The sequence below is a fragment of the Drosophila gunungcola genome (genome assembly GCF_025200985.1).
Source record: "Drosophila gunungcola strain Sukarami chromosome 2R unlocalized genomic scaffold, Dgunungcola_SK_2 000017F, whole genome shotgun sequence".
Classification (NCBI taxonomy): domain Eukaryota; kingdom Metazoa; phylum Arthropoda; class Insecta; order Diptera; family Drosophilidae; genus Drosophila; species Drosophila gunungcola.
In genome coordinates, this window is record NW_026453173.1 from 619346 (window position 1) to 642585 (window position 23240).

Below are 23240 nucleotides of genomic sequence, written 5' to 3' on the forward strand. Positions count from 1 at the left end.
AGTTTGTGTTCTTAAAAGCAGTTAAGAAACTAAATGCAGACGTAGTGATTAAATATCTGCAAACTGATCTGTTCCATACATTTGGAGTGCCAGAAACGGTTATTTCGGATAATGGGTCACAATTTAAATCAGACGCGTTTCAAAAATTTCTTCGGAACCACCGGGTAACGCATTCATTCACGGCAGTGTATTCGCCACAAGCAAATGCATCGGAGCGAGTAAACAGGTCGGTGATAGCCGCAATACGATCATATGTTAGGCCCGATCAGAAAAATTGGGACGAAGAGCTGAGCAGCATTTGCTGTGCATTAAGATCGGCGGTACACTCTTCTCTGGGAACGACACCCTATTATATGGTATTTGGCCAGCATTTTATAAATTCCGGATCGACATACAAGCTGCTAAGAGCTTTGGGGTTGCTGGATGATCGTTCTGCGCTATTTTCTAGAGAAGATTCTTTAGAGTTAGTGCGGAATAGAGCTGTCGAAGTTATGAAAAAGCAAAATGAGAAAAACGAGCGACTTTATAATCTGCGGGCTAAGGACGTTTCCTATGACCTTGGGCAAGAAGTATTTCTAAAGAATTTCAGGCAAAGCAATTTCCAAGCAGGCTATAATGCTAAATTGGGTCCGAGGTATCTTAAGGCCAGGGTACGCCAGAAGGTGGGAAATGCTTACTATGATCTGGAAGACCTGCAGGGACGATTAATGGGTAGATATCATGCTAAGGATATGAAACAGTAATGTAGCTGCCTCAAGCTCAGTTTTGGTCAGCCTTGTGTGTTTCACCCCCAAGTCTGATCTTGTGAGGGGGGAATTTGTAACGCTTGTGGCAGGTAAATCGATGGGCAGTGCCATCTATGAGGCAAAAACCGAAAGTGTCGCCATCTAGTGGTCAGTTGGGTGCCGCGATTGGGGTAAGAATTTTCGGAGACGAAGAGGCAACAGAGTCAATTGTCATGATCCCGGAAAACGAAGAGTTATTCCATGGGGGCTAACTTAGCTTCCCGCCCAGAGCCACGAGCTGCTGGCTTTCTTTCCCTTTTCGGCAGCCATCGAGTGCGGTTTAGTTCAATTGTAAGTCTCGTATTTAATTAGTTGGTGAGAGTTTGCTTGAAAATTATATCTCTACAGTGGCCTTGTGTAAAGTGACGGGTAGAATTTCCGGATTAGATATAGCGCTAAATCCTGTTTACGGGTAAGAAAAAGAAATGGTTGCGAAGATTGCAGACCCAAAAGTGATTTTTGATTTAGGTTTGGCGCTTAGTATCCGATATTGGATCCGGCCATTGCTGTAGAGGGAACAATTCATCAAGACACCCCAAAAGAAGAGCGAAGTCATCCGACGGGGGAGGGAAATTATCGCCGCATAAGGGGTCTCAAAGGCCTAAGAGTTCCCCGAGATAATTATTTAATCAGCCTAAGTCGCTGGGAGCGGAGCTAGGATAAAGAGAGGGCAAAAGAGTCAAAAAGAACTCGAGATGTAACACCTGCCCAAACTGCACATAATATTTATATTCCCTCTTCATCATCTTCGTTATCTCCCGTCTGCGAGCGAAACTTAGCGAGGCTCAGCTTGGTAGGCAGTTTTTCGGCGCGCTGATCTAGGTTAGACGTTTCGGTCCACGGTCGGACGAAAATTCCATTTAACTCGGCGGATAACATTATGGAATAATGGTTAAGTCGCCGTACGGAATGTAAGGCAGTTCAGAAAGCCAAAGATCGGTCGGAGTTTGCTGAAAGTGGATAGTTTATAAGCTATTTTATAAGTTTTTTTTCCTTTTTTTTTGTGGTCTAGGTTAGGTGAAATAAGCCTGTGAGAGTGAAAGAGTAAGAAAAAGAAGGAAAAGAAGAGGAAAGTGCAGTGATAGTTAGAAGGCCAGAAAGGCTTTAATAATGAATAGCTAGAAGCACGAATTGCTTTAGGCATAATTTATTTTAATTTTTTTTGGGTGGACAAACAAGCCAATGTGTTAAAAAAGAAGGAAAGAACTGCAACAAAAAAAAGAAGAAAAAAATTTTGCTGTTGTTTTGCACAGTGGGCTTGCAGTGTATATTTAAAGAAATTTAAATTTTCAGCCTAAGGTGCACTTACGGAAGCGCTTTCGTCGGTGGATCTCCGGAATGTTGGTGAGTCTGATATCTCGTTTTGTTAATATGTCTTTGTAAAATATATATATCAAGTAAATTACTTTGCGTCCCACCGTACAAAACCTAGCAGTTCGAATAATCCATAAAGGAGAAGGAAAAAATAAAAAAAAAGCAGCGGATTTACCATCTCTCTGGTCTCTCAAATTTTTGAGTGAGATGAATTTCGAAATAAGTAAAACAAACCACTCAATTTGAATTCGCCGTGCGCTCTTCACTGCAATTTTCTGCCATTTCCGTATTCTCGCTCTCGAATAATATTTTTTTTTGGTTTTATTTCGTATTACATCTTACTGCGAAGGTTAATTTGATAATTCAGTTGTATTGCATGTATTTATGTTCTCATTTAATATCTTTTCAATATGTTCTCTAATTTTAAGAATTTTAATTAGGTTTTAAATACACTTTATAATGTTTAGCTAAATTATATTTTTTGTTTGCCTTCGACTAGGATGAGTCCCCGGTAGAACCCGAGTCGGTAGAAGGGGCCGTTCGATAATATGATGGGAAGTTTTCGGTAAAGAACGGCCAAGGCAGGGAGGGCAAATTTGGTTCCATTAGAACACCCGAGGAACTTTAGGAATTCCATGAGTAAAATAACTATCCCTCTTCGTGCTGGCGCGGATTCATATGATTTTTCCTACCCCATACCACTTGTCGCTGCACGCGAAAATTCGATAAAATTTTAGAATTTACTGGCTCGTGACGAAGGACAAGATCACCACCCCAAATAGCCGACAAGGAGCAGCTGGACCATCGCGCGTGCGTCCTTATCGTCATGCAACAACATCATAGCCACGTACTCGTTACAGTCCGTCTGTCCGTCCGTCTGTCCGTCTGTCCGTCTGTCCGTCCGTCTGTCCGTCTGTCCGTCCGTTTATATGCAAACTAGTCTCTCAGTTTTAAAGCTATCTGCATGAAACTTTCCCAAAAGTTGTCTTTCTATTGCAGGTAGTATATAAGTCGGAACGAGCCGGATCGGACGACTATAGCATATAGCTCCCATAGGAACAATCGGAAAAATAAATGAAAAAAAATTATAACTTTGCTGTTTTTTAATTATTTGTTTAGTTCTTCGACATATAGTAATGGTAAAATATTTCCGATTTACGGTTTAAATTTCATCAAAATCGGACGACTATAGCATATAGCTCCCATAAGAACAATCGGAAAAATAAATGAAAAAAAATTATAACTTTGCTGTTTTTTAATTTTTTGTTTAGTTCTTCGAGATATAGTAATGGTTTAATATTTCAGAATTACGGTTTTAATTTCATCAAAATCGGACGACTATAGCATATAGCTCCCATAGGAACAATCGGAAAAATAAATGAAAAAAAATTATAACTTTTCTGTTTTTTAATTTTTTGTTTAGTTCTTCGACATATGGCAATGTTTAATTATTTCAGAATTGTGGTATACATTTTATCAAAATCGGACGTCTATAGCATATAGCTCCCATAGAAATAATAAAAATATATAAAATAACTATCTAATAATTGAGCTGCAAATCATCATAGTTTCAATGTTTTTTTTAGCACATACTAAAGTAAATCATAATTTAAATGTTTTCAAAAGTATTTAATTAATGCAATAGCTGCAAGGGTATATGAACTTCGGCTTGCCGAAGTTTGCTTTCCTTCTTGTTTTAAATTTAATTACATATTATTATACAACTTTTAAAGAATGTAAGAAAAAAATTTCAAAGATAAATAATAAATAATAAGACGGTAACGGTGAATTTTCGGAGGCGTATTGAAAAAAAAGTTAGTTTAAGGTGAACATCATAACTTGTGACCGGATTATCGGAAAACAAATTTATATGCTTTTTAAAGCTGATGAATTTTTCGAAGTAGTCACAAAGAGTTTTTTTTTTCTATTTTTTGAGCATTTTGATGTGAACAACGCGGTTTTAACTAAAAACAAATAGCGGTTAAATTGTTCTTAACAAATAGAAAAAAAAACCCTTTGTGATAAACTTCTGCTTTATGTGTGTTTATTTGAGTTCTGATGTTCACGAACTTCAAAAAAGACGTTTTCGGGAAAATTAATTTAAAGTTGTATGAAAAGCAAATTCCAAGGTTCTGGAACAAATTTTTGTTTTAAGTGACAAAAAAAAATTTCAAATCTTTGCAGTAAAACTTTTGTAATAAATTTCCTAAATAACCACTCAATTTCTCTTCTCGAGAGTAGAAATCCTCCTTAAAGCAGCAAGAGTCCAATTGGATGTTTTTACTAGAGGTCTGCGTAAATGCATTCAAAATGGCAAATGAATCGTTCATTCTAAAACTGAGTGCACGTTTACATGTACAACTTTCAATGAATGTGAGTGAATGTTGTTTTAACGCCAGTATTGACATTATTGTATCACATTCTACAATACATAATTAGTACACCCTATTAGTGTGCAGTTCACAAACTGTACACTAAGTTGTAGAGAAAAAAATTGTATTAATCCTTACTCAATGTACTTACAATTAATTTTTTCTTTATTCATTTGATTAAAATGAAATTCATAAAGTGCAGAGATGTTCCTTGAGAAACTGGCAATTTACTTTACGTAAGTTACAACTATCCTTAGGTTCGCACAAATTCTTTTACTTTATAATCGAAGGGTGTCAGTGTACATATGTGATAGATTGTTCGATTGGCGTATGGCGTTAAGAAAAAATTGCCTCTTTGAGCATAAGGTTTTATGTCTGGGGACAGTAAAATTTTGTGCTCCTTGCGATTATCCTGGAAGATTTTGAAACAAGTAGAAAGGTTCACGGTTGCACAAAATTTTTTGAAAATAAATGAGTCGATCCACTGATTAAGGCTAAGGTCAAAAACATTACTAATAGGTTGAGATGTGTGGTCAGTACGACGGAGATCAAATACGTAGCGGACGATAGAATTGCAAGCAACCGTGATTATTTGAGTGTCATGAGAGTCGCAGTGCCCAAAGATCTCAACGCCAAAAAAAAAGTGGGAATCAGAATCGTTTTGGCATTTAGCAATCGTGTCAGAGTCTGTAGGTGTGATTGAGAGTTCAAAGTTGTCTCAAAAACCCAAAAAGATACATTAAAAAAAAATGTATATATTTTTATTGTTTCTATGGGAGCTATATGATGTAGTCGTCCGATTTTGATGAAATTTAAGCCGTAATTCTGAGATATTTAACCATTACTATATTTCGAAGAACTAACAAAAAAAATTTTAAAACATCATTGTTCCTATGGGAGCTATATGATATAGTCATCCGATTTTGATAGGGTCGGAGATGTCTCCTTCACTGCGTTGCAAACTTCTGACTGAAATTATAATACCCTCTGCAGAGTATTACAAATTTTATTTGAATAACCAAATTACTGTTTTTTTCGCTGCCGATTTTTCTTGTATTTTGCATTAAGGCCGTTCAGATCAGAAGGTGGAAGGTGGATTGTGCTCTGTGGAAACCGGAGTTTAAAGTTCCAACCGTTTCCAACGGATGGACTGTGTGGAAAGAGGGCATAGAACCGATAGATATAACGGTCTCACATGTCTTTCACGAATTGCGGGTGTCGAGTGGGCGTGGCTCCGTTTTGAAATAATCTTGTGCTGCGTAGGAACTACTAGAATTTGCATAGAAGGTCTTAACTAAAACAAGTATATTTCATTTTTGATATCTTCAAAGGTACTGCTAAAAATGACTCCGTGATAGACAAGTTTATAATATTTTTTTTTTTAATTTTACAAAATCTTAATTGGAGATTTGAAATAAATATTTTTTTTTTATGTAAAATTGTATATTGTTCGAGGAAACCTTCCTTCGTCAAATAACCATTTTATGGTCTTAACTAAAACAATTTTTTTTTTTTTTGGTTTCTGATGATCCCGCGAAAAGTTATGCTGTCAACGCGGAGGGTCCATTTTTCCAAGGGACTGCCGAAAATGACGCAGTAATAGACAAGTTTATAATTTTTTTTTTTTTTAATTTTTTTTGTATGAGGTAACCTATGTAACCCGTTAAATTTTTTCTATTTAGCGGTTTAATATGTTGCTTGTAAAGTTCGTAAGAGTGACAGATGTCTGTTCCTTCCAAGGCACTCACAGCCAGATCAAAAAAATGATTTTGCTGTCTAGAAAATTAATATTGCAGTAAAGCAAAAACAATGTAATGCTGTGAAAGCATTTTCAAACCCCGAAAAAACTAGCACTCAACGATTAAGCAATCCATAATCTAGTCCATTCTAATAGTTTTTTTTTTGAAGCACCAAATTACTCACCTGTGTGTTTATTAATCGAAATAATATGCTCATTCGAACTGCTCCAAATCGATGACAGCGTTAGCGGTGAATCGAAGCAAATGATGTCGCCTACAGAGAAAATGGTCTGTCGCTTGTTTGACGGTTGGACACGAGCAGTTGTTTATAATTGTATGTGAATGTGTTTGAGGGGTAATGTGTGTCAGTAAAAACAGGAGACGTGTTTTTCATGCGGGAGAAAAAAAAATATTTAATTTGTAAGAGGCGTTTAGAAATCACTCACTTAAATAGCTAGGAAATCATAGGTGACAGTCTTACAACCCATACGCTTCTAACATTTTCTTCGTTTTCTGCGACCAGCAATGCATGTTGCATCTGTTCTACCCCATGTTAACCTGTTTTTTAATGTCAATAGGAGTATTAAGTCCCAGCTTACCTGGGTGGGAAAGATGTTTTCTGACTCGACCACTGACAACTTGATGTAGTCCTCAGCATGCTTGACTCCAGTTGGGTCTCTTAGACTGATGGCGATGACATTGTTGGTCTCCCGCTGCAGGTTTAGCTGTGTGTAAATATGCGTATATCGTTAACATGTTTTAATCATTGCGTATAAAATTTGAGCTGCAAAAGCTACAGCTTTGACTCAGTGCGTCCTGCGGCTAGTCACAATTTAGAACCGTGGTCGCTCTATGTTTATAAGTTTGCAAAGTTTATTATAATGTTTATCAAAGGTTTGCAACGCAATAAAGAAATTATCATTCCTATAAAGTAAATAAATGCTTCATCAGCATCCATAGAAGAGTCTAGTCATGTATGGCAGTTTCTAAAAAGCTCCTAAAGGAACAATCGCAAAAATAAATTAAAAAAAATAAATTCCGATGTTTTTAAACTACACAATTTAACTTCGAGAAATAGTAATGGGTTTACAGTTCAAATATACAATTTTAATTTTATTAAGATAAAACGACTGGTTCAAAAAGTAACAATCGCCAAAAAAATTAAAGAACAAAATAGCTCAGCTGTTTCTCCATTTTTACGAATATAATTATAGAAATGGTTTAACCTTTAAGAAATGAGGTTTTAATTTTATTAAGATCAGACAACGAATCAGCGAAACACCAAAATATCTATTGCTTATACGCATATACTCATAAAAATCGATACTTGGCGGAACTCGGCTATATACAGCTACATATTAACAGGCCTCGAAAGTAGCGTTCAAAACTGAAAAATCGTACTCACTGCAATTGTCAGATTGTTATCTATCTTGGCGTCCACCACATCTTTGGTGGCCAGTTCATACCGCAGTCCATTTGCATCCTCGATATTATGTGAGAACTCGTTGCCCAGGTTGTCGTGTAGCGATATCTTAAATAGAAAGTTCATACCTCGCGGAACCTTGTGTTCGACTTTCCTAAGTTTAAGGTTTGGTATTAGTGTCACCAAAATGTATTGTACATTCTTCACTTCGATTCCGATAGACAGTGTTTGGTCCGCTGTTTTAGCCTAGAAGATAAACATAAAATTCAATTCAATAGAATTCCGCTTTTGTGCCCGCATGCTGGATCTTACAATTATCAGATCACGGCCAAGAATGTCCTTTGTTTGCACAAGGCCATCGGGTGATACGTTGATAATGCCACTGCTCTGGCCGGCTGTCCTATAGACCGTATTGTCCATATTAGACTTAAGCTGAAGAATGCTTCGCGGCGCTGCCAAAATGGAATCCATTTGGATTGGTTTTGGTGCGACCAGTTCCAGTGTTTTAAAAACTACGAGAATAATTTTCATTTGCGACCTTAAAGTAATTCTTGTAAATAGTCAAGTGAGCTCACACTAACCAGTTAGCTCCACGGTGGCTGCTGGCAGCATAGTTCCATCCGCCAAACTGATGGTTGCCGATATGGTAACCTTTCCGGGGTTAAGGGCTCTTACTCGGACCGATATCAAGTCTTCACTTTGGTATTCGATTCCTGGAATTGGATTTAAACACGATAATTTACACTAAGCGATAAGATGTTTTCAAGTATCTGCAAAGTCGAAATAAATATCATTTCTTAACAAAAAAAAACAAGAAAGGGAGCTAACTTCGGCAAGCAGAAGTTCATATACCCTTGCAGCTATTGCAAAAATTAAATATTCTTGAAAACATTAAAATTATGATTAACTTCCGTATATGTTTAAAAACAGATTAACAGATTTTGGTGAAAACAGTGACATACGCGGACAAACGGAGACAAGAAATTTGGCTCAGCGTCAGGTAGAAGCAGTCGTGTTGCAGATCTGCAATTGTGAATCTCCAATTGTGAATCTCCAATTGTGAATCTCCAATTGTGAATCTGCAATTGTGAATCTAACGATTCGAACAGTTATGTTGCTAGCGGAAACACAATTTACCATTGGGCACTACTGCACACCTCGCTTTACCATCTCTAATGCCCATTCATTGACTTTTTTAATTAACTTCCAAGCATAATCAGTGGGGATCTCATCCAAACATGCAATAAACTGGTCTACGTTTCGCCGGACAGCCCTTCATATTGGCCAGTAGATCCCAGAACCACAGATTTAATTGATTTCAATATGACAAAAACTTCTCTCGCTATCTAATAATTGCGAAAACGCTCTCGAGCCTTACTGCCCGAAAATAAACGAGCACCCCTACAGGCTGGCGCATAGAACCAACTGGCTTAAATACAAGAAGTATGTAAGTTCCCACATAGAACTAATACCGCAGCTCAACATCAAGGAGAACATCCATTGTTATGCTAATGCACTAGAATCTTTACTCGTTGCAGCAACCAAGGAATCTCCACAAGAAGGGAAAGATGTGCAAACCAACTAAGACAAAACTAATCCTCAAATTGAACAGCTTTTTTTGGAATAGAGACGGTTGAGGCGTGCTTGACAGACCACCACATCACCATCTTTGAAACAATGCCTTAAGGAGGCTACTCGCAGACTCACCAGGGCTCTCAAGAAAGAAGAAAAAAACGACGGTACACTAAGAAACTAGCGCCAATCAGTACAAAGAATCTCTTGTGAAAAAATCTACCAAATTAAAGAGCGCCGGCTGAAACAGTCATCCTTATAAGAAACTGTTTAGGAAGCTGGGCTCGTAACGACAAAGACAGAGCCTGTAGAGTCTTGCAACTAATTCATTTGCACTACCATTGGCTCAAATTTGTACTGAAACAGAAACGTAGTCAATTACAATTCAGCCAAACGAAGTTTTAATGTCATCAATTGAAACCAAAAAAATCTCCAGAAGTAACTTTATTACTCCAAAAAGTTAGTTGAACTGCAGAACTGCCGTTGGTATTTTTTGTATAAAATATTATATATACTTTGAACTTCCAAATAAAATTATTAGTTTCCTATAGAAAAGCGAACGTCTTGAACCAGACAAATCCATAAACTTTAAATAAAATCAAACGGTGTACTCCAAAGAAAATTTTTAAATTTAAGGTTCTTTAAAAAATTCTTTATAATTGTTTATTATTTAATTTGACTGAAGAAGTCAAATGTTAAATATTAAAGAATACGGTAGGAAACAATGTTTACAATGTATTTTAATGGTCGTTCTTTTCTTCAAAATATTAATTTAATTTTTGACTTCATTTTAAAACAAGAAAGGAAGCAAACTTCGGCAAGCCGAAGTTCATATACCCTTGCAGCTATTAAATATTCTTTATTGTTCTGATTGTTCCTATGGGAGCTATATGCTACCGTCGTCCGATTTTGATGAAATTTAAACCGTAATTCTGAAATATTTAACCACTACTATATGTCGAAGGACTAAAAAAAAATTAAAAAACAGCAAAGTTATAATTTTTTTTCATTTATTTTTCCGATTGTTCCTATGGGAGCTATATGCTATAGAAAGACAACTTTTAAGAAGGTTTCATGCAGATAGCTTTAAAACTGAGAGACTAGTTTGCGTAGAAACGGACGGACAGACGGACAGACGGACATGGCTAAAACGACTTGCCTAGTGATGCTGATCAAGAATTATATACTTTATAGAGTCGGAAATGTCTCCTTCACTGCGTTGCAAACTTCTGACTGAAATTATTATACCCTCTGCATGACAGCATATTTTGGTATGTTCTGCTACATATTCTTACATTGAAAAAGGAAAATTTTAATTATATAATTGGCTTATCTATTTTAATAGTTTTGCCGCGATAAAACTGGAAATAAGAAATTACTTCCAGGCCTTTTCTTCATTAATGGAAGGGCTTGTAAGTTCCGTATCTGTTCCTGCTTCGAAACTCAAACGGGCAGGCTCATCGAAAAACATTTGGAATTTAATGTTCGTGCACTTTGTGGGCATAAAGCTTGATATAATCTCTTCAGCGGTATCCGTGCACGTTTATTTATACTAAAGACTTGATAAAACTAAACTCACCTGCACCCGTGAATACGTTAAATAATTCAACCACCTGCGTTGGGCTAGCTTTCCAGGAGATTTTCGTATTTTGCAGAGTACCCAGAACCATAGGCGATAAATCAGAATGTCCCCACAAGGTGGCAGGCATTACGGCACCGCAACGAACTCGGACCAGCGGCGTGCGTATCTGCACTCCCTTAAGGGCAATCACGTTTATTTCCACCGAGTCTTGAGAGACCACCTCGTCCTTACCGGTTATGGGGTTTTTTAGCACGAATTTGCCTACAATCTTACTGGTCCCCAGCCTGTGGGCCGTAACAATAGACGACCTTATAGCTGCAAGAGAGACGGATAAAAATAATCTTATGGTCAAGCGATACACCAGAAATAAACTCACTTGCTATTTGCTCCGACTCCACTGTGTATACCATATTGGTGTTTGGCTGCGGCCCGCCCTGGTAGTAGATCTGTATGCTGCTGCCGACCACGAGAGTTGAGGTGCGCGGATAGAGACGAATCGGGGCAAAAACCTGAACGTTAAGCGGCTCACTTGTCACCTGCAGGGTGCCCCTTCCGGACTGAAAAACGATCTTGGTCTCGCCGACGTTGTTGCCCGTGATGGTGTAGCGGATTTCCCCCGGTCGCAAGTCATTCTGCTCGCCTAAACGCACACTCAAAACGCTTTGGTCCAAGACCTGATAAGTTAGATCGTACACACTCAATATGTTTCGGTCCACAAGCAAAAGGTTGTCGTTGGTGTCAAAGACCCGGACAATCGCCTCAATGCGAGTAGTCCTTTCCATCCGGTCCATGCTAGCTACTTCAATGGCCCCAATTCCCACAACGGAGATGGACAGATGACTGGGTTCGTTAGTCAAACAGCGGTCGGTCAGCTCGAGACGCACGTGGCCGAAACGCAACGGCGTCAACACTAATAGGCGGGTCTTCTCGTCATATTCGACCTGCACGATTCCCTCCTCGGAGAGCTCGAGCTGCAGGTAACCGCTGCCCTGAGTGATGGGTATTTCTTCGCTGTGACCCTTAGCAAGAAAAATGCTGATGTGGTCTTTAGGCAACAGCGTGCTGTTGACTGTGTGAAATCGTATCTCGTTTTCGATTAGAGGCGTGCCAATCAACCCCGTTTTAGGCTGCAAAGGGAATTTTAAAGATAAATTAGCGAGAGGAAAATTATTTAGCAAAGATAACCCACATTTTTGAGTCCGAAAGCAGGACGCTCCGCGTAAATATCTTGCTCGGCGAGCAGCTTTTCTTTGTAGTGGGACACCGTTCCTTTAATGCGGAAGTTGGGCGCCACCTCGCTCAAAGTTAGGACGAGAAGATCGCGGTTCGGAACGCTAACGGTGTGAACAAATTTCTCCTCGGTGACATGACGGTGTAAAACAGTGTCCTCATGGTAGCGCTCGTCACCCGCGGAAAATTCCCAGTCCAGCTGAAGAGAGCTCACATTCATAAGCCGGCGATTATTTGAATCCTGCACCTCTATTTCAATCTCAAACTTGTTCTCCCGATCTTTAGAAACAGTAGCGAGGAGCGCTGTTCCAGGGGACAGGACTCGCGCAGGTTGTGGCGAGCGTAGAGCTTTAAGAAGCGGGGACGCACGCAATGCACTTTGGTGGTCACCTCGGATCGGTAGACGGCGAAGTTGGGCGTGGAAAGACTATTGTGGACACGGTAAGTGAACTCAGTCTGGCCCAGCTTGCGGCACAGCACCGTGAACGCGGTAATAGCATTTTGTATGTCGAACTTTATCTCAGACACCTTGATTATATTGCCATCGAAATCAGTGGACTTGGTTAGCTCGGCCGCCAGCGTATAAATACGCTGCGGTCCGTTTGAGTAGATAATGTTGCGGGATGAACCGACGGGCAGCACCACCTCGTTATCCGGCGGATTCAGCACGCCCAGCGGCTCAAAAACGTAAATGTCTACAGTGTCATGAAGCACTTTGTCCTGAAACATGTATGATACGCGTAACGAAGTGCTGCCCACAGCGGTAGCCCGAAGCCGTAGCACGTGGCACGCATCATGGACCGCTTCCTGTACCTCCTCGTTGCTCTCCAGCTGTAAAATGGGATGGCTGAAATCAAGCTGAAAGTGGAGGTTGTTGCAAGTCGTGTAGGGAACGTCTGAATTATTAATTCGGGCGTACACACCGACATGTACGAAAACAAAGCCGTTCAGGGATGTCTCAAAGTTGCTGTGCTTAATCTGGAGTCTGTTGGGGGGCAGGAAGTAAATCTGCGCAAGACAGGAGATTTTCTGGTTTCTGGTCAGTGCCACTTTGACGGTGGTGTGAGCGGCTACCAAACTGCCGTTCTGAAGACGCTCATGGAGAACGAGGGCCGGTCGAACATCTCGGATTTCAGTTTTGGCCAAGCCCTGGGCATCTATTTGAAGCATCTGCGGGTTTCCGGAGAACCAAGCGTAGTTGTTGTCTCCGCCAGAAGCATGAAACTGCAGCTCTAACGGTTTCAAACTGCTTTGATCGTAGGGCAGTACCACCTTGGTTGGTATCAGCTTAAGCTCTTCAAAGATCTGAAGCTCAGCTTGTACCGACAGCTGTCATGAGTAAAAAAATTAAGTTATTAAAGTAATTGTAAGTCTAGAAAATGTTTTGCATTGCAATCAAATTCTCAGTTTATATATTCAAATTCAGTTAACGAAAAAAATGCAATGTCGGTGCAAACTTCGTTTTATTGGCAAATAATTGTAAAAACTGCTAAATGTTGTTCGATTTTAATGAAATAGTAATTTTGAATAGTAAATATGTCTCAAAGTATATTCAAAGAAATTTTCCTATGGGAGTTAAAATCCATAGTCGTCCAATCCGGCTCTTTCCGACTTATGTACTACCTGCAATAAAAACTGAGGTACTACTTTGCGTAGAAACGGACAGACAGACGGACTGGCAGACGGACATGGCTAGATCGACTTTCCTAGTGATGCTGATCAAGAATATATATACTTTATAGGGTCGGAAAGGTCTCTTGCATTGCGTTGCAAACTTCTGACTGAAATTATAAGAGGGTATTATGACTGCTTCTTCGACATAAAGTAATGGTTAAATATTTCAGAACTACGTTTTAAATTTCATCAAAATCGGACGACTATATCATATAGCTCCCATGGAAACAATAAAAATATGAAAAAACAAATTTTTTTTTAAATGTAACTTTTCTATTTTGTAAATTTTTTAAAAATTAAATGCTTGTTTGTCGATATAAATATAAGACTGACACCTCCCAATAAATGGCTTCTTTGTCAGGGTGACATGACAGATAATAGCTGCGTATACTTAACTAGAATCTGTGTTTTAAATCCGAAATCTCAGGATTTTAATGTTTTCGAGATCTCAACGGTCATACGGACGGACAGACAGACGGAAATAAACTTTTGATTCTGATGAAGAATGCGTATACATTTTGTTATAAAGTTTAAAACGTCGGAAACGCTTTATTCGGCCTGCTATATAGTTTTTAACGCCATTTTACTCTTCTCACTGATATAAGCCTTATAGACTCGGGAGTCTTTCCTTCACTGCGTTGCAATCATCTTAATAAAATTATGATACGATTGGCAAAGGTATACAGAAAATCTTTTTCCAATGCTCCCTAGATCAGCTATACAGTCATAATTGATTTAAAATTACAAAATCGATTATTTTGGAAGCAATAGGATGTAGTCCGAAAAAAAAATTTCTTGTAATTGTCTTACCTACCGACCACAAAAACATAAACTTACGTCTTTATATGATCCGTACACTTGAGTGATACCCTCCTTTTTCGCTTCACCGACAAGCCGACTCCCGTTTCGAGTTCGGTGATCAATTGCGAATAGGGTCTCGTCCACCTCTGAGCTAATGGAATACCGGCTGCCCAGCGTGATCTTCTGCCCGTCAGCGGTAAATAGGTCCAAGGCCAATTCGTGACGCACGCCCTGCACCGTGGCCCAATTGAGATGGGGTAGCAAGCTGATGCCCAGCCTTTGGGGCTCCGCCACAGTCAAAAGGGCGCTCGGTCCCTTAGTGGCGTTATCCGAGTCTGCCATGTTGCGATCCCGTAGAAAGACCTGAGTGCGACCCAAAGCCGATCCAGTGGCACTGTTGCCATGTAGTTTGGCAACGCTGACATCCTCCACCTCCAAGTAGTATTGCTTGTTGTCTATAACGTGCAGTCGGTCCATTTTCAGCTGCAGGATACGGAATGAGACGGAGTCGCCGGCCAGAATGGTGACTTCGGAGGGCTCTATAATAATGTTGGCCAAGACATTGATGTAAACTTCAATGGGCTTCACGTGCCTGTACTCGACCTGGGGCATGCCGATTTTTACCTTGGCTGTGCCCGTGTTAATGCCCTCAAGGAGGATCATGTACCCCTTAGTACCCTCCGCCTCAAACTTCTCCAGGGCGGGCGGAGTCGTGTGATAGGGACTGTCCGTGAAGGTTAGGTAGCGCATAGCGGCGGGCTTCTTGCTATTGGGTTCCGAAATCTCCCAATCAAACTCAATGCCCTCCAAGGTGAAGAACTCGTTTCCCTGCTCATCAAAAGCGTGCAGTTCGAACATGGCAGGCGCCTCCTCGAGGTAGAGCTGCCGGGTGGCTGTTCGCACGTTTAAGCTGGCGATAACATCCACAATCACGTCGCAGCGCAGTGTCTCGCCCGTGTGAGCCTCCTCCGCAAAGACAATCGCTGTGTTCCGTCGCCTCTCGTGGGTACGCACCGTTACCACCGCCTGGTAAGCACATTCGCTGAAGCCCTTGTAGACAGGCATGATAGATATTAGATCCTGGCGGGAGGCTGACCTGCGGGGTTTACAAAGTAGGGTTATAATGGCGGAAGGCCAGTGGGACGGCGACTTACCATTTGTAGCAATTGGACTCGTCGACTTCCAGGGTGAAGTTAATGGCCTTCTCCTCAAAAATTGGCAGCAGCACACGTGGGTGGTTCAACCTAGCTGCTTCAGCACCGTGGTTGGCTGCCAAAATCAGCAACATTAAGCATAAAACGGAATCCATTTTGGCGGTAACCGCAGCACGCTTAAAGATATTTTTAACAAAACGCCGGTAGGGATGGACTATTAAGGTGAAGAAACATCGATGACATCTATTAAGAAACATCGATGTCACCGATGTTTTCAAGAAATCGGTAGCATCGATTTTTGTCAATCCAACATCGATATTTTTCATCTCTTATAGCCTGATTCCATTGCCGCATTAGTGGCCTTTTTAAATGTGCCTGATTTGGGTCTGTTTACTTTTGAATTTTGCAAATCCCAAAGAAATAAATTTAAAATAATGAATTTAAGTGAGTTTACTCAACTCTTTAATGCTCAGCAGGACATCCATAATGCGACCGAGGCGTTTGCCAACTTGGACGACAAGGAAGAGAAGAAAGAAGAAATTAATCAAAATTAATGAACATGAGTGAGTTTACTAAACTCTGTAATGCTCAACAGGACATCTATAATGCGACCGAGGCATTTTCCAACTTGGACGACAAGGAAGAGAAGCTGATTGCGTTGTTATTACGGGTTTGCAATGGAAACCACCACAGTTTCCAAAAAGGGCTAGGATCCCCGTATATGTGGGAGTTATTTTATGCCAGAGATCTAGCAGTAATGCATTGTGGTACTGCGAGCAGAATTTGCAGCGTGCAATTTAGTTTTCAGTCATTTTTATACAAAATAGATTTTATATTCAAAAGAAATTGCGCCAACCTTGCATATAGAAAACAGCTGTTGTAGTGGTGGCACGAACAAAATATCGTTCAAAATCGGAATTTTCCGGTATTTTTTCTAAAAATGTTCGGGGCGAATGGTTTTTAATCGCATTTAATAATCGCATTTATTTTAAATGCGGCATTTAGCCTTATGGGATTCCCTGTGTAAATAAATGCGCATTAGGCTAAATGCGTTTTAATGCGCCATTGGAATCAGGCTTTTAACGCGCCAATGGAATCAGGCTATTAGACAGTTATTAAATCCAATAGTTCGTCTTGCTACTCTTCCAGGACATTTTCCTCGAATTCAAGCAATAGCTAGTAGCCTGATTCCATTGGCGCATTAGCATTTAACTAATGCTACTCCGACATATGAGTGGCACGAACAACTGATCTGGATTTGTTTACTTTTGAATTATCGCAAACCAAAACGAAATTAATTAAAAATAATGAATATGAACAAGTTTACGGACATCTTTAGTGCTGATGGTGTTGCTTGACGGGCTTGCAAAGGAGAGCACTACAGTTTCTACATAGCAAGGATCCTCATATATGTGGGAGTTATTTCCTGCCAGAGATCCAGCAGTAATATACTGTGCGGCTGCAACCAGGATTTGTTGCGTGTGCTTTTTTTTTTTTTTCAGTCGTCAAAATAAAAAATCGCGCCATCCTTGCATATAGAAACTAGCTGTTGTAGGGGTGGCACTAACAAAATATCGTGGAATATCAGTATTTTTCGGTATTTTTTCTAAATACGTACGGGGCGAATTATTCTTAATCGCATTTATTATCTCATTTATTTTAAATGCGGCATTTAGCCTAGTGGGATTACCTGTTTAACTAAATGAACATCAGGCCAAATGCGGAATCCGGCTATAAGACAAACAAAGCTAGGGTAATTTACCAACAGTAGCTGTAACGGCTTTTTGGTGAAACAGCTGTTTGACAATTTCAGCAGGCAACATTTTGGGTCGTTTCCTCAGTTGCAGAAAATTCTTGTCCCGGGTAGCAGCAAAACAGCTCAAAATAAATAAAATTAGAAAAAGAAATAAGTGTAAAATATAGAATATCTCGCAAAATCTACAACGAAATGACTAGAAAGGGAGGACTAGTAATGGGATACATATAAAGGAGTTTATAAATCATAGGCTTATATAATTTAAGGATTGGGGTGTCGATTAGATATTGATGATTCACTATGGTTTGTGTCTTGGAAATACTGTGGTATGGACCATCAATTATTCGATTTCCAGAAATAAAAATTATTTAAAATTTCCCAAAAGCTAGTACTTGTGAATATTATTTTTAAAAATAGAGCTCGGCTTGGTACACACTCTGCGAAAGACGAAAAAAGTTATCAAATTATTATCGAAGTAGTGTTTTTAATGGAGGAAGTAATTTGGTTGTTGCATTGGCGTACGAACTGGTTTACTCAAAAAATGCGCGGCATTTTCATGTCCATTAAAAATTTGTTCTCAAAACGTATACATAATATTTTTATGATTTTCAAAGGCAAATTTTAAGTATTTGCAGGCCTAAAATTAGATCGTTTTCATAACAAATTGGCAATTTTTTTGTTTGATTATGTGCTTTAATACCGAGAAATTTAATTTTCCGTCTTCTTTTCTAATTTAAAACTATGGATAATTTTTAAATGGTTATCTGAACTTTTAAGTAATGTTTTGTATCTACTCCATATTGAAATTTCGCGCCAAGACTTAAGAGTTGCACCGAAAAAACATCAGCAAAATATCGGCTGGAAATTGCGGTTATGAACGTAAATTCCTCCGTCAAGGAATAAACGGGAAATGTTTGGCATGGCAAAACATTATGGGCCAGTCCTACAGAGCCCATCCAAGCGAAACGGTTTGGATTTTTAATGGAAGGTGCAATGGTGTTCCGCCATCCATCAAAAGACCCAGTGGCGTATGATGAATTTTTTGATGGGGGTCTTTAACTCTATCTAACTCTTTTAGAAGTACTTTTTCCAGCTCCTATTTTATTTTAAGGGTATTTTGGTCTACAAATTTGAAAAAATCGATTTTTTTTGCATATTTTGAATGTTTAGACTTCTCAAAATTCTAATTATTTTAGGAGATGCAGCCGAGTTTGTGACGTGGCGTCCGAGCCATTATTAATTTTTCTTAAACTTTGAACGCGCTTTTCTCCAAAATAATTTTTTTGAGGTGGTTGACATTATTTTTCAGTTTATACTGAACCGATTCCTTTAAAAATTGGTATATATCTTGTTTACACTACTTCATATTGCGACTACTTCGGTCTTGACAAAATTTTGATTAAAATATTTGAAAAGGCCAAAAAAGTGGTTAAAACAATTTTTGTTTTCAAGTCGTTTTTTTAAAGTGGTCGACCCGATAACGGGATTTTTACTAATGAACAATTTGTTTGATTTTTTTTCGATCTATACAAGGGTAGAAATCATGTCAACCAGGACGCCGCGATTTTTTCGAAGACCCCACTCTCGGGGAATGTTTATTTTTTTATTTTTTGGTTTTTTTTTCTGTTTTCTTAAAATTTTAACAGCCATATACAAATTTATTTCTATTTATTTTTTATCTATCTTGAAAAAATGCCTTAAATTTAATTTTAAATTTAAATTTAATGCTATTGATTAGTTGTTAAATGGTTATCTGAACTTTTAAATAATGGCGTATATGGAATGGTATTTATTTTTTGGCGGGAAGGTAATTCTTATCGTTATCGGCACGGTCACACTAGCGACAGGTGATTGACTATGTAATCTTCCCATTATAAACAAGCAAGTTAAGTGGTCCACCTTAAATCAAGCACTATGCTGCAACTTAGTCGTACCCTGCTGCGCTCGCGATATTGGCATCGCGGCCGCTGGGTCTCTACCTGGACTCCGCTGGCCACAGCCTTTAATTCTCCTCCGGCCAGGCGGCTCAATTTTACCCGCGACGATGTGGTAAGAGCCAGACACACAAACAAGCAGGACCACTGCGACTAGGATTTCATGCCCGTTTCCTTTGCAGGGTCTCTTTTGTATGCCGGAACTGCGGGGCTTCGAGGGTTTCTACTTGTTACGCGACAACGCGGAAAGCCGGACGCAGGAGCTCATATCGGAGGCCATATCCGATCAGCGGCGGCGGAAGATGGTTGACATTTTCGACGAGCTCTCCGACACCTTGTGCAAGGTAGCGGACCTAGCCGAGTTCGTTAGGATCGCCCATCCTCAGAGCAAGTACACCCAGGCGGCAGAGCAGGCCTGTATCAGCATTTGCGGCGTTGTGGAGAGCCTTAATACGCATAAGCCCATTTACCAGGCCCTGAGCCATGTGGTTCAGCACGGGGACAAGCTGCCAACAAGTGAGGTGGATAGGCATGTAGCCCGATTGTTTCTATTTGACTTTGAACAATGCGGCATCCATTTGCCTGAGGAGGAGCGCCTACGGGTTGTTCGTCTCAACGACTACATTCTTCAGCTGGGCCAGAAGTTCATGAGTGGAGCCGTGCAGCCCAGCGTTCTCCCGCGCCATCACGTCCCTGAGGCTATTCGTAACTAGTTAGTCTATATATACCTCTATCCTGCTTATACTGACAATATCTCTCCTAGCTTTCCGACCTCCGGCGACAATGTAATTATCACGGGACTGTGCACAAACGCAGCGAACGTGCAGGTTCGGGAGGCCGCCTATCGGCTATACCTGCAACCTTCCGACAGCCAGGAGAATCTGCTGCGAGACCTGCTGCTCTGCCGGCATGAGCTGGCCCGCAGCTGTGGATTCGAGACGTACGCCCATCGGGCCCTTAATGGCAGCACCATGGAGAGACCCGAAATTGTCCACGAGTTTATCGACGAGCTGTCGGAGAAATTGCGACCGCGCGCTGAGGCCGACTTTGCCAAAATGACTCAAATGAAACGCCGAGAGTGCGGTCGGGCGGACGCCATGGTTGAGGTTTGGGATACACCCTATTTCACCACCCAGATGAGGAGGCAATCCCTCGAGGAACAGACCAACGAGTTTCTTCCATACTTCTCGCTGGGTGGCTGCATGGAAGGATTGGATAACCTGCTACGTGCTCTCTATGGCGTCCGGTTGGAGAACACCGAGATGGAGCCAGGCGAATCGTGGCACAACGACATCTACAAGCTGGCTGTAGTGCACGAAAGAGAAGGCCTTCTGGGCTACATCTACTGCGACTTTTTTGAACGCACTGGCAAGCCCAACCAAGACTGCCATTTCACCATCAAGGGAGGCAAGCGTCTGCCGGACGGCACCTACCAACTCCCCGTGGTAGTGGTCATGCTGGGTCTGGCGCAGCCGCGCTGGAGCGGACCGACCCTGCTGTCGCCTGCGCGCGTTGACAACTTATTCCACGAAATGGGTCACGCCATGCACTCGATGTTAGCTCGTACCGAGCATCAACATGTGACGGGTACGAGGTGCTCCACAGACTTTGCCGAGGTCCCCAGCGTACTCATGGAGTACTTTGCCAGCGATCCGCGCGTGCTGCGAACCTTCGCCCGCCACTTCCAGACTCACGAGCCCATTTCGGAAGATATGCTTAGGCGGCTGTGCGCCTCCAAGCACCTCTTTGCTGCCAGCGAGACGCAGCTCCAGGTGTTCTACTCAGCCTTGGACCAAGAGTACCACGGAGCAGGGGCCCAGAAGGATGGCAGCAGCACGGAGACTCTGCGCTCCGTGCAGAGCCGCTTCTATGGCCTGCCCTATGTGGAGAACACGGCGTGGCAGCTGCGCTTCTCCCACCTTGTGGGCTACGGAGCCAAGTACTACGCTTACCTCGTTTCGAAGACAATCGCCTCCTGGATCTGGCAGACGTACTTTGAAGCGAACCCCTTTAACCGACAGGCGGGCGAGAAGTACCGATCCGAAATCCTTGCCCACGGAGGAGCCGTCCCCAGCCGGAAGCTGGTGGCAAACTTCCTGCAGCGCGAAATGACGCCCAGCGTGTTGGCCGACAGCCTTATCGCCGAGATTGACGCCGACGAGTTGAAAATCAAGGACCTGATCAGCAGAAGTTAACACTCCTTACGCCCTTTTCAGTTTTATATCATTCTCGTATTAGTTAACTTTTATTGCCTTTGTTTTACGCGGCGGATTCAATTTTGGTTTCATGACTAGGCTGGTCCCAGCGCCGGCATCAGTTCCACGCCCACAAACTCCTTGGCCAGACGCACTCCCAGGAAAAACAGGCCGTAGCTCTTGACCAGCATCCTGCGTACGATTTAGGAATCCGGTTATGTAAAGTTACATTTAATGGAATCTGATCGTATTTGCGATACTCACCATTGGAACTCGCTGTTGTAGATGCTCCGCAAAATATTCAGGGGGTTCGATTTCACCATTTTATTGTGATTACCTCGGATCTGCCTATTTCCAGGTGGATTTTTTTTTAGTTACCTTTTTGCACGAGGGAATGTTGACAATTGTGAACGAAAGGATTGGCTCTGCCAATCTGTTTTCGTTTTGGTATTTTACAGAGATTTTTTGTTACGATAGCGCCTGTCAAAGGCACAATATGAACAGTTCAGGCACACTAATACCCACTTCCCACATAGACTATCCATGGAAAACTTGGGATTTTTACTAATTTGACTAAACTAAAAAATTTACCAACTATTTTGTCTGTTGTACAAAAGCAAAACCTTAGGTTGCGGCTGATTTCATTGGTTTTAAATTCAGAGAACTTAAATGATGATGAATTATAATTACATATATAAAAACTAAATTTTTCCATTTTTCAATTGTTTACTGTCATCACTGCTGATAGCCAATACATATTGCAGTATTTTTTGGGTGAACGATGGGAAAACGGTGAAAAAGTGAAACTGCCTCCGTCAACATCTTCTTCTTCCGAGTGCTAAAAACAAAGTGAGGTTCAACCAAAAACTGTTTAAAAATGAAAAATTCATTAGATATGGCTATTGTTTTGTCTGTCGCCGAGCAGCAGCAGCTCAATTTAGTGCATTTATTACTAATTTTTGGTTGGATATCACTTTATTGTGAGCACTCGGAAGAGGAAAAAATTGACGGTAATGAGCAAAATTGTACTTTTTAAAAACAATTTTGCTCATTGATGTACTGGCCACGGTGGTATTTCGTCGAATGGTATTTTTATACCAAAATTCGGTTCATATTCATGGGGAAATCCAGCAGGAACCAGTGGATCAGGAAGTTGTGGTCTCCGTAACTATCCATTATAGGCTCATATCAGTAAAAAATCATAAGCAAAGAAAAAATTTTCGACTGGCTTATGTCAAAATTGTATTTAGTTAAAATCAATTTTATTAACGGAAATTTTTAATTTTGTCTTCACTTTATTTTTGTTTACTTCTTGTAGTTCGTTCACCTGCTCTTGCAATAACTCTTTTAAGCGGCTTTGTGCTGAGGGTCTAATTCCCATTTTTGACAAATATGAAACTTCGATTTCGACAGAGAACATCCACTATCCACCTTCCGAAAACAGGTGATCTGAACAGTATCGTCTCGTCAAAACAACAGATTTATGTTTTGATGAGCCACAGCTTTTATGATCAGCTTTTATCGGATGGTGGATGTGCTATGTGGAAATCCCAGTTTTGCACATTTTAAAAATCCCAACAGTTTTCAGGGATGAACCTAGTGGGAAGAGGGTTGCACCGAAAAAAACATGGGCTAACTATCGCATATCCGTCAAAGTCTGTGAATATTTAACGGCGGACTACTGGGAAGTTTTTGGAACTGCAAAACCT

General features: G+C 40.7%; 3 protein-coding genes and 1 non-coding gene across 4 annotated transcripts in view; 1 reads left to right on the top strand and 3 right to left on the bottom strand.

Annotated features, from left to right (window-relative positions):
- The window catches only part of LOC128256383 (nuclear pore membrane glycoprotein 210), a 42413-nt gene extending 26551 nt beyond the window's left edge, over positions 1 to 15862 (bottom strand). Inside the window, 11 exon segments of the mRNA XM_052986697.1 lie at positions 6395 to 6500; positions 6810 to 6935; positions 7616 to 7879; positions 7946 to 8145; positions 8215 to 8346; positions 10785 to 11102; positions 11164 to 11914; positions 11977 to 12302; positions 12305 to 13346; positions 14529 to 15588; positions 15647 to 15862. Of these exon segments, the coding sequence (XP_052842657.1) occupies positions 6395 to 6500; positions 6810 to 6935; positions 7616 to 7879; positions 7946 to 8145; positions 8215 to 8346; positions 10785 to 11102; positions 11164 to 11914; positions 11977 to 12302; positions 12305 to 13346; positions 14529 to 15588; positions 15647 to 15801 (4480 nt within the window). The 5' untranslated portion in view covers positions 15802 to 15862.
- Positions 10614 to 10750, bottom strand: LOC128256407 (small Cajal body-specific RNA PsiU2-35.45). Its single transcript, XR_008267777.1, has one exon. It is a non-coding gene; the product is annotated as a small Cajal body-specific RNA PsiU2-35.45 (non-coding RNA).
- Positions 15863 to 19185: 3323 nt separating the features above from the next.
- Positions 19186 to 21598, top strand: LOC128256384 (mitochondrial intermediate peptidase). The gene is made up of 3 exons (XM_052986698.1): positions 19186 to 19451; positions 19519 to 20048; positions 20100 to 21598. Exons 1-3 carry the CDS (start codon positions 19317 to 19319, stop codon positions 21529 to 21531), a joined length of 2097 nt encoding a protein of 698 aa, XP_052842658.1. The 5' UTR covers positions 19186 to 19316; the 3' UTR covers positions 21532 to 21598.
- On the bottom strand, positions 21569 to 21985 carry LOC128256398 (uncharacterized). Its single transcript, XM_052986739.1, has 2 exons — positions 21796 to 21985; positions 21569 to 21723 (listed from the first exon to the last, which is right to left on the bottom strand). Exons 1-2 carry the CDS (start codon positions 21852 to 21854, stop codon positions 21627 to 21629), a joined length of 156 nt encoding a protein of 51 aa, XP_052842699.1. The 5' UTR covers positions 21855 to 21985; the 3' UTR covers positions 21569 to 21626.
- Positions 21986 to 23240: the final 1255 nt, after the last annotated feature.

Bases quoted from the DNA above. Each gene is read 5' to 3' on its own strand.
- LOC128256384 (XM_052986698.1), top strand. From the start codon at position 19,317: ATGCTGCAACTTAGTCGTACCCTGCTGCGCTCGCGATATTGGCATCGC. The intron at 19,452-19,518 runs GTAAGAGCCAGA...TTTCCTTTGCAG, and splicing joins ATTTTACCCGCGACGATGTG to GGTCTCTTTTGTATGCCGGA. The intron at 20,049-20,099 runs GTTAGTCTATAT...TATCTCTCCTAG, and splicing joins CCTGAGGCTATTCGTAACTA to CTTTCCGACCTCCGGCGACA.
- LOC128256398 (XM_052986739.1), bottom strand. From the start codon at position 21,854: ATGGTGAAATCGAACCCCCTGAATATTTTGCGGAGCATCTACAACAGC. The intron at 21,724-21,795 runs GTGAGTATCGCA...AATCGTACGCAG, and splicing joins TACAACAGCGAGTTCCAATG to GATGCTGGTCAAGAGCTACG.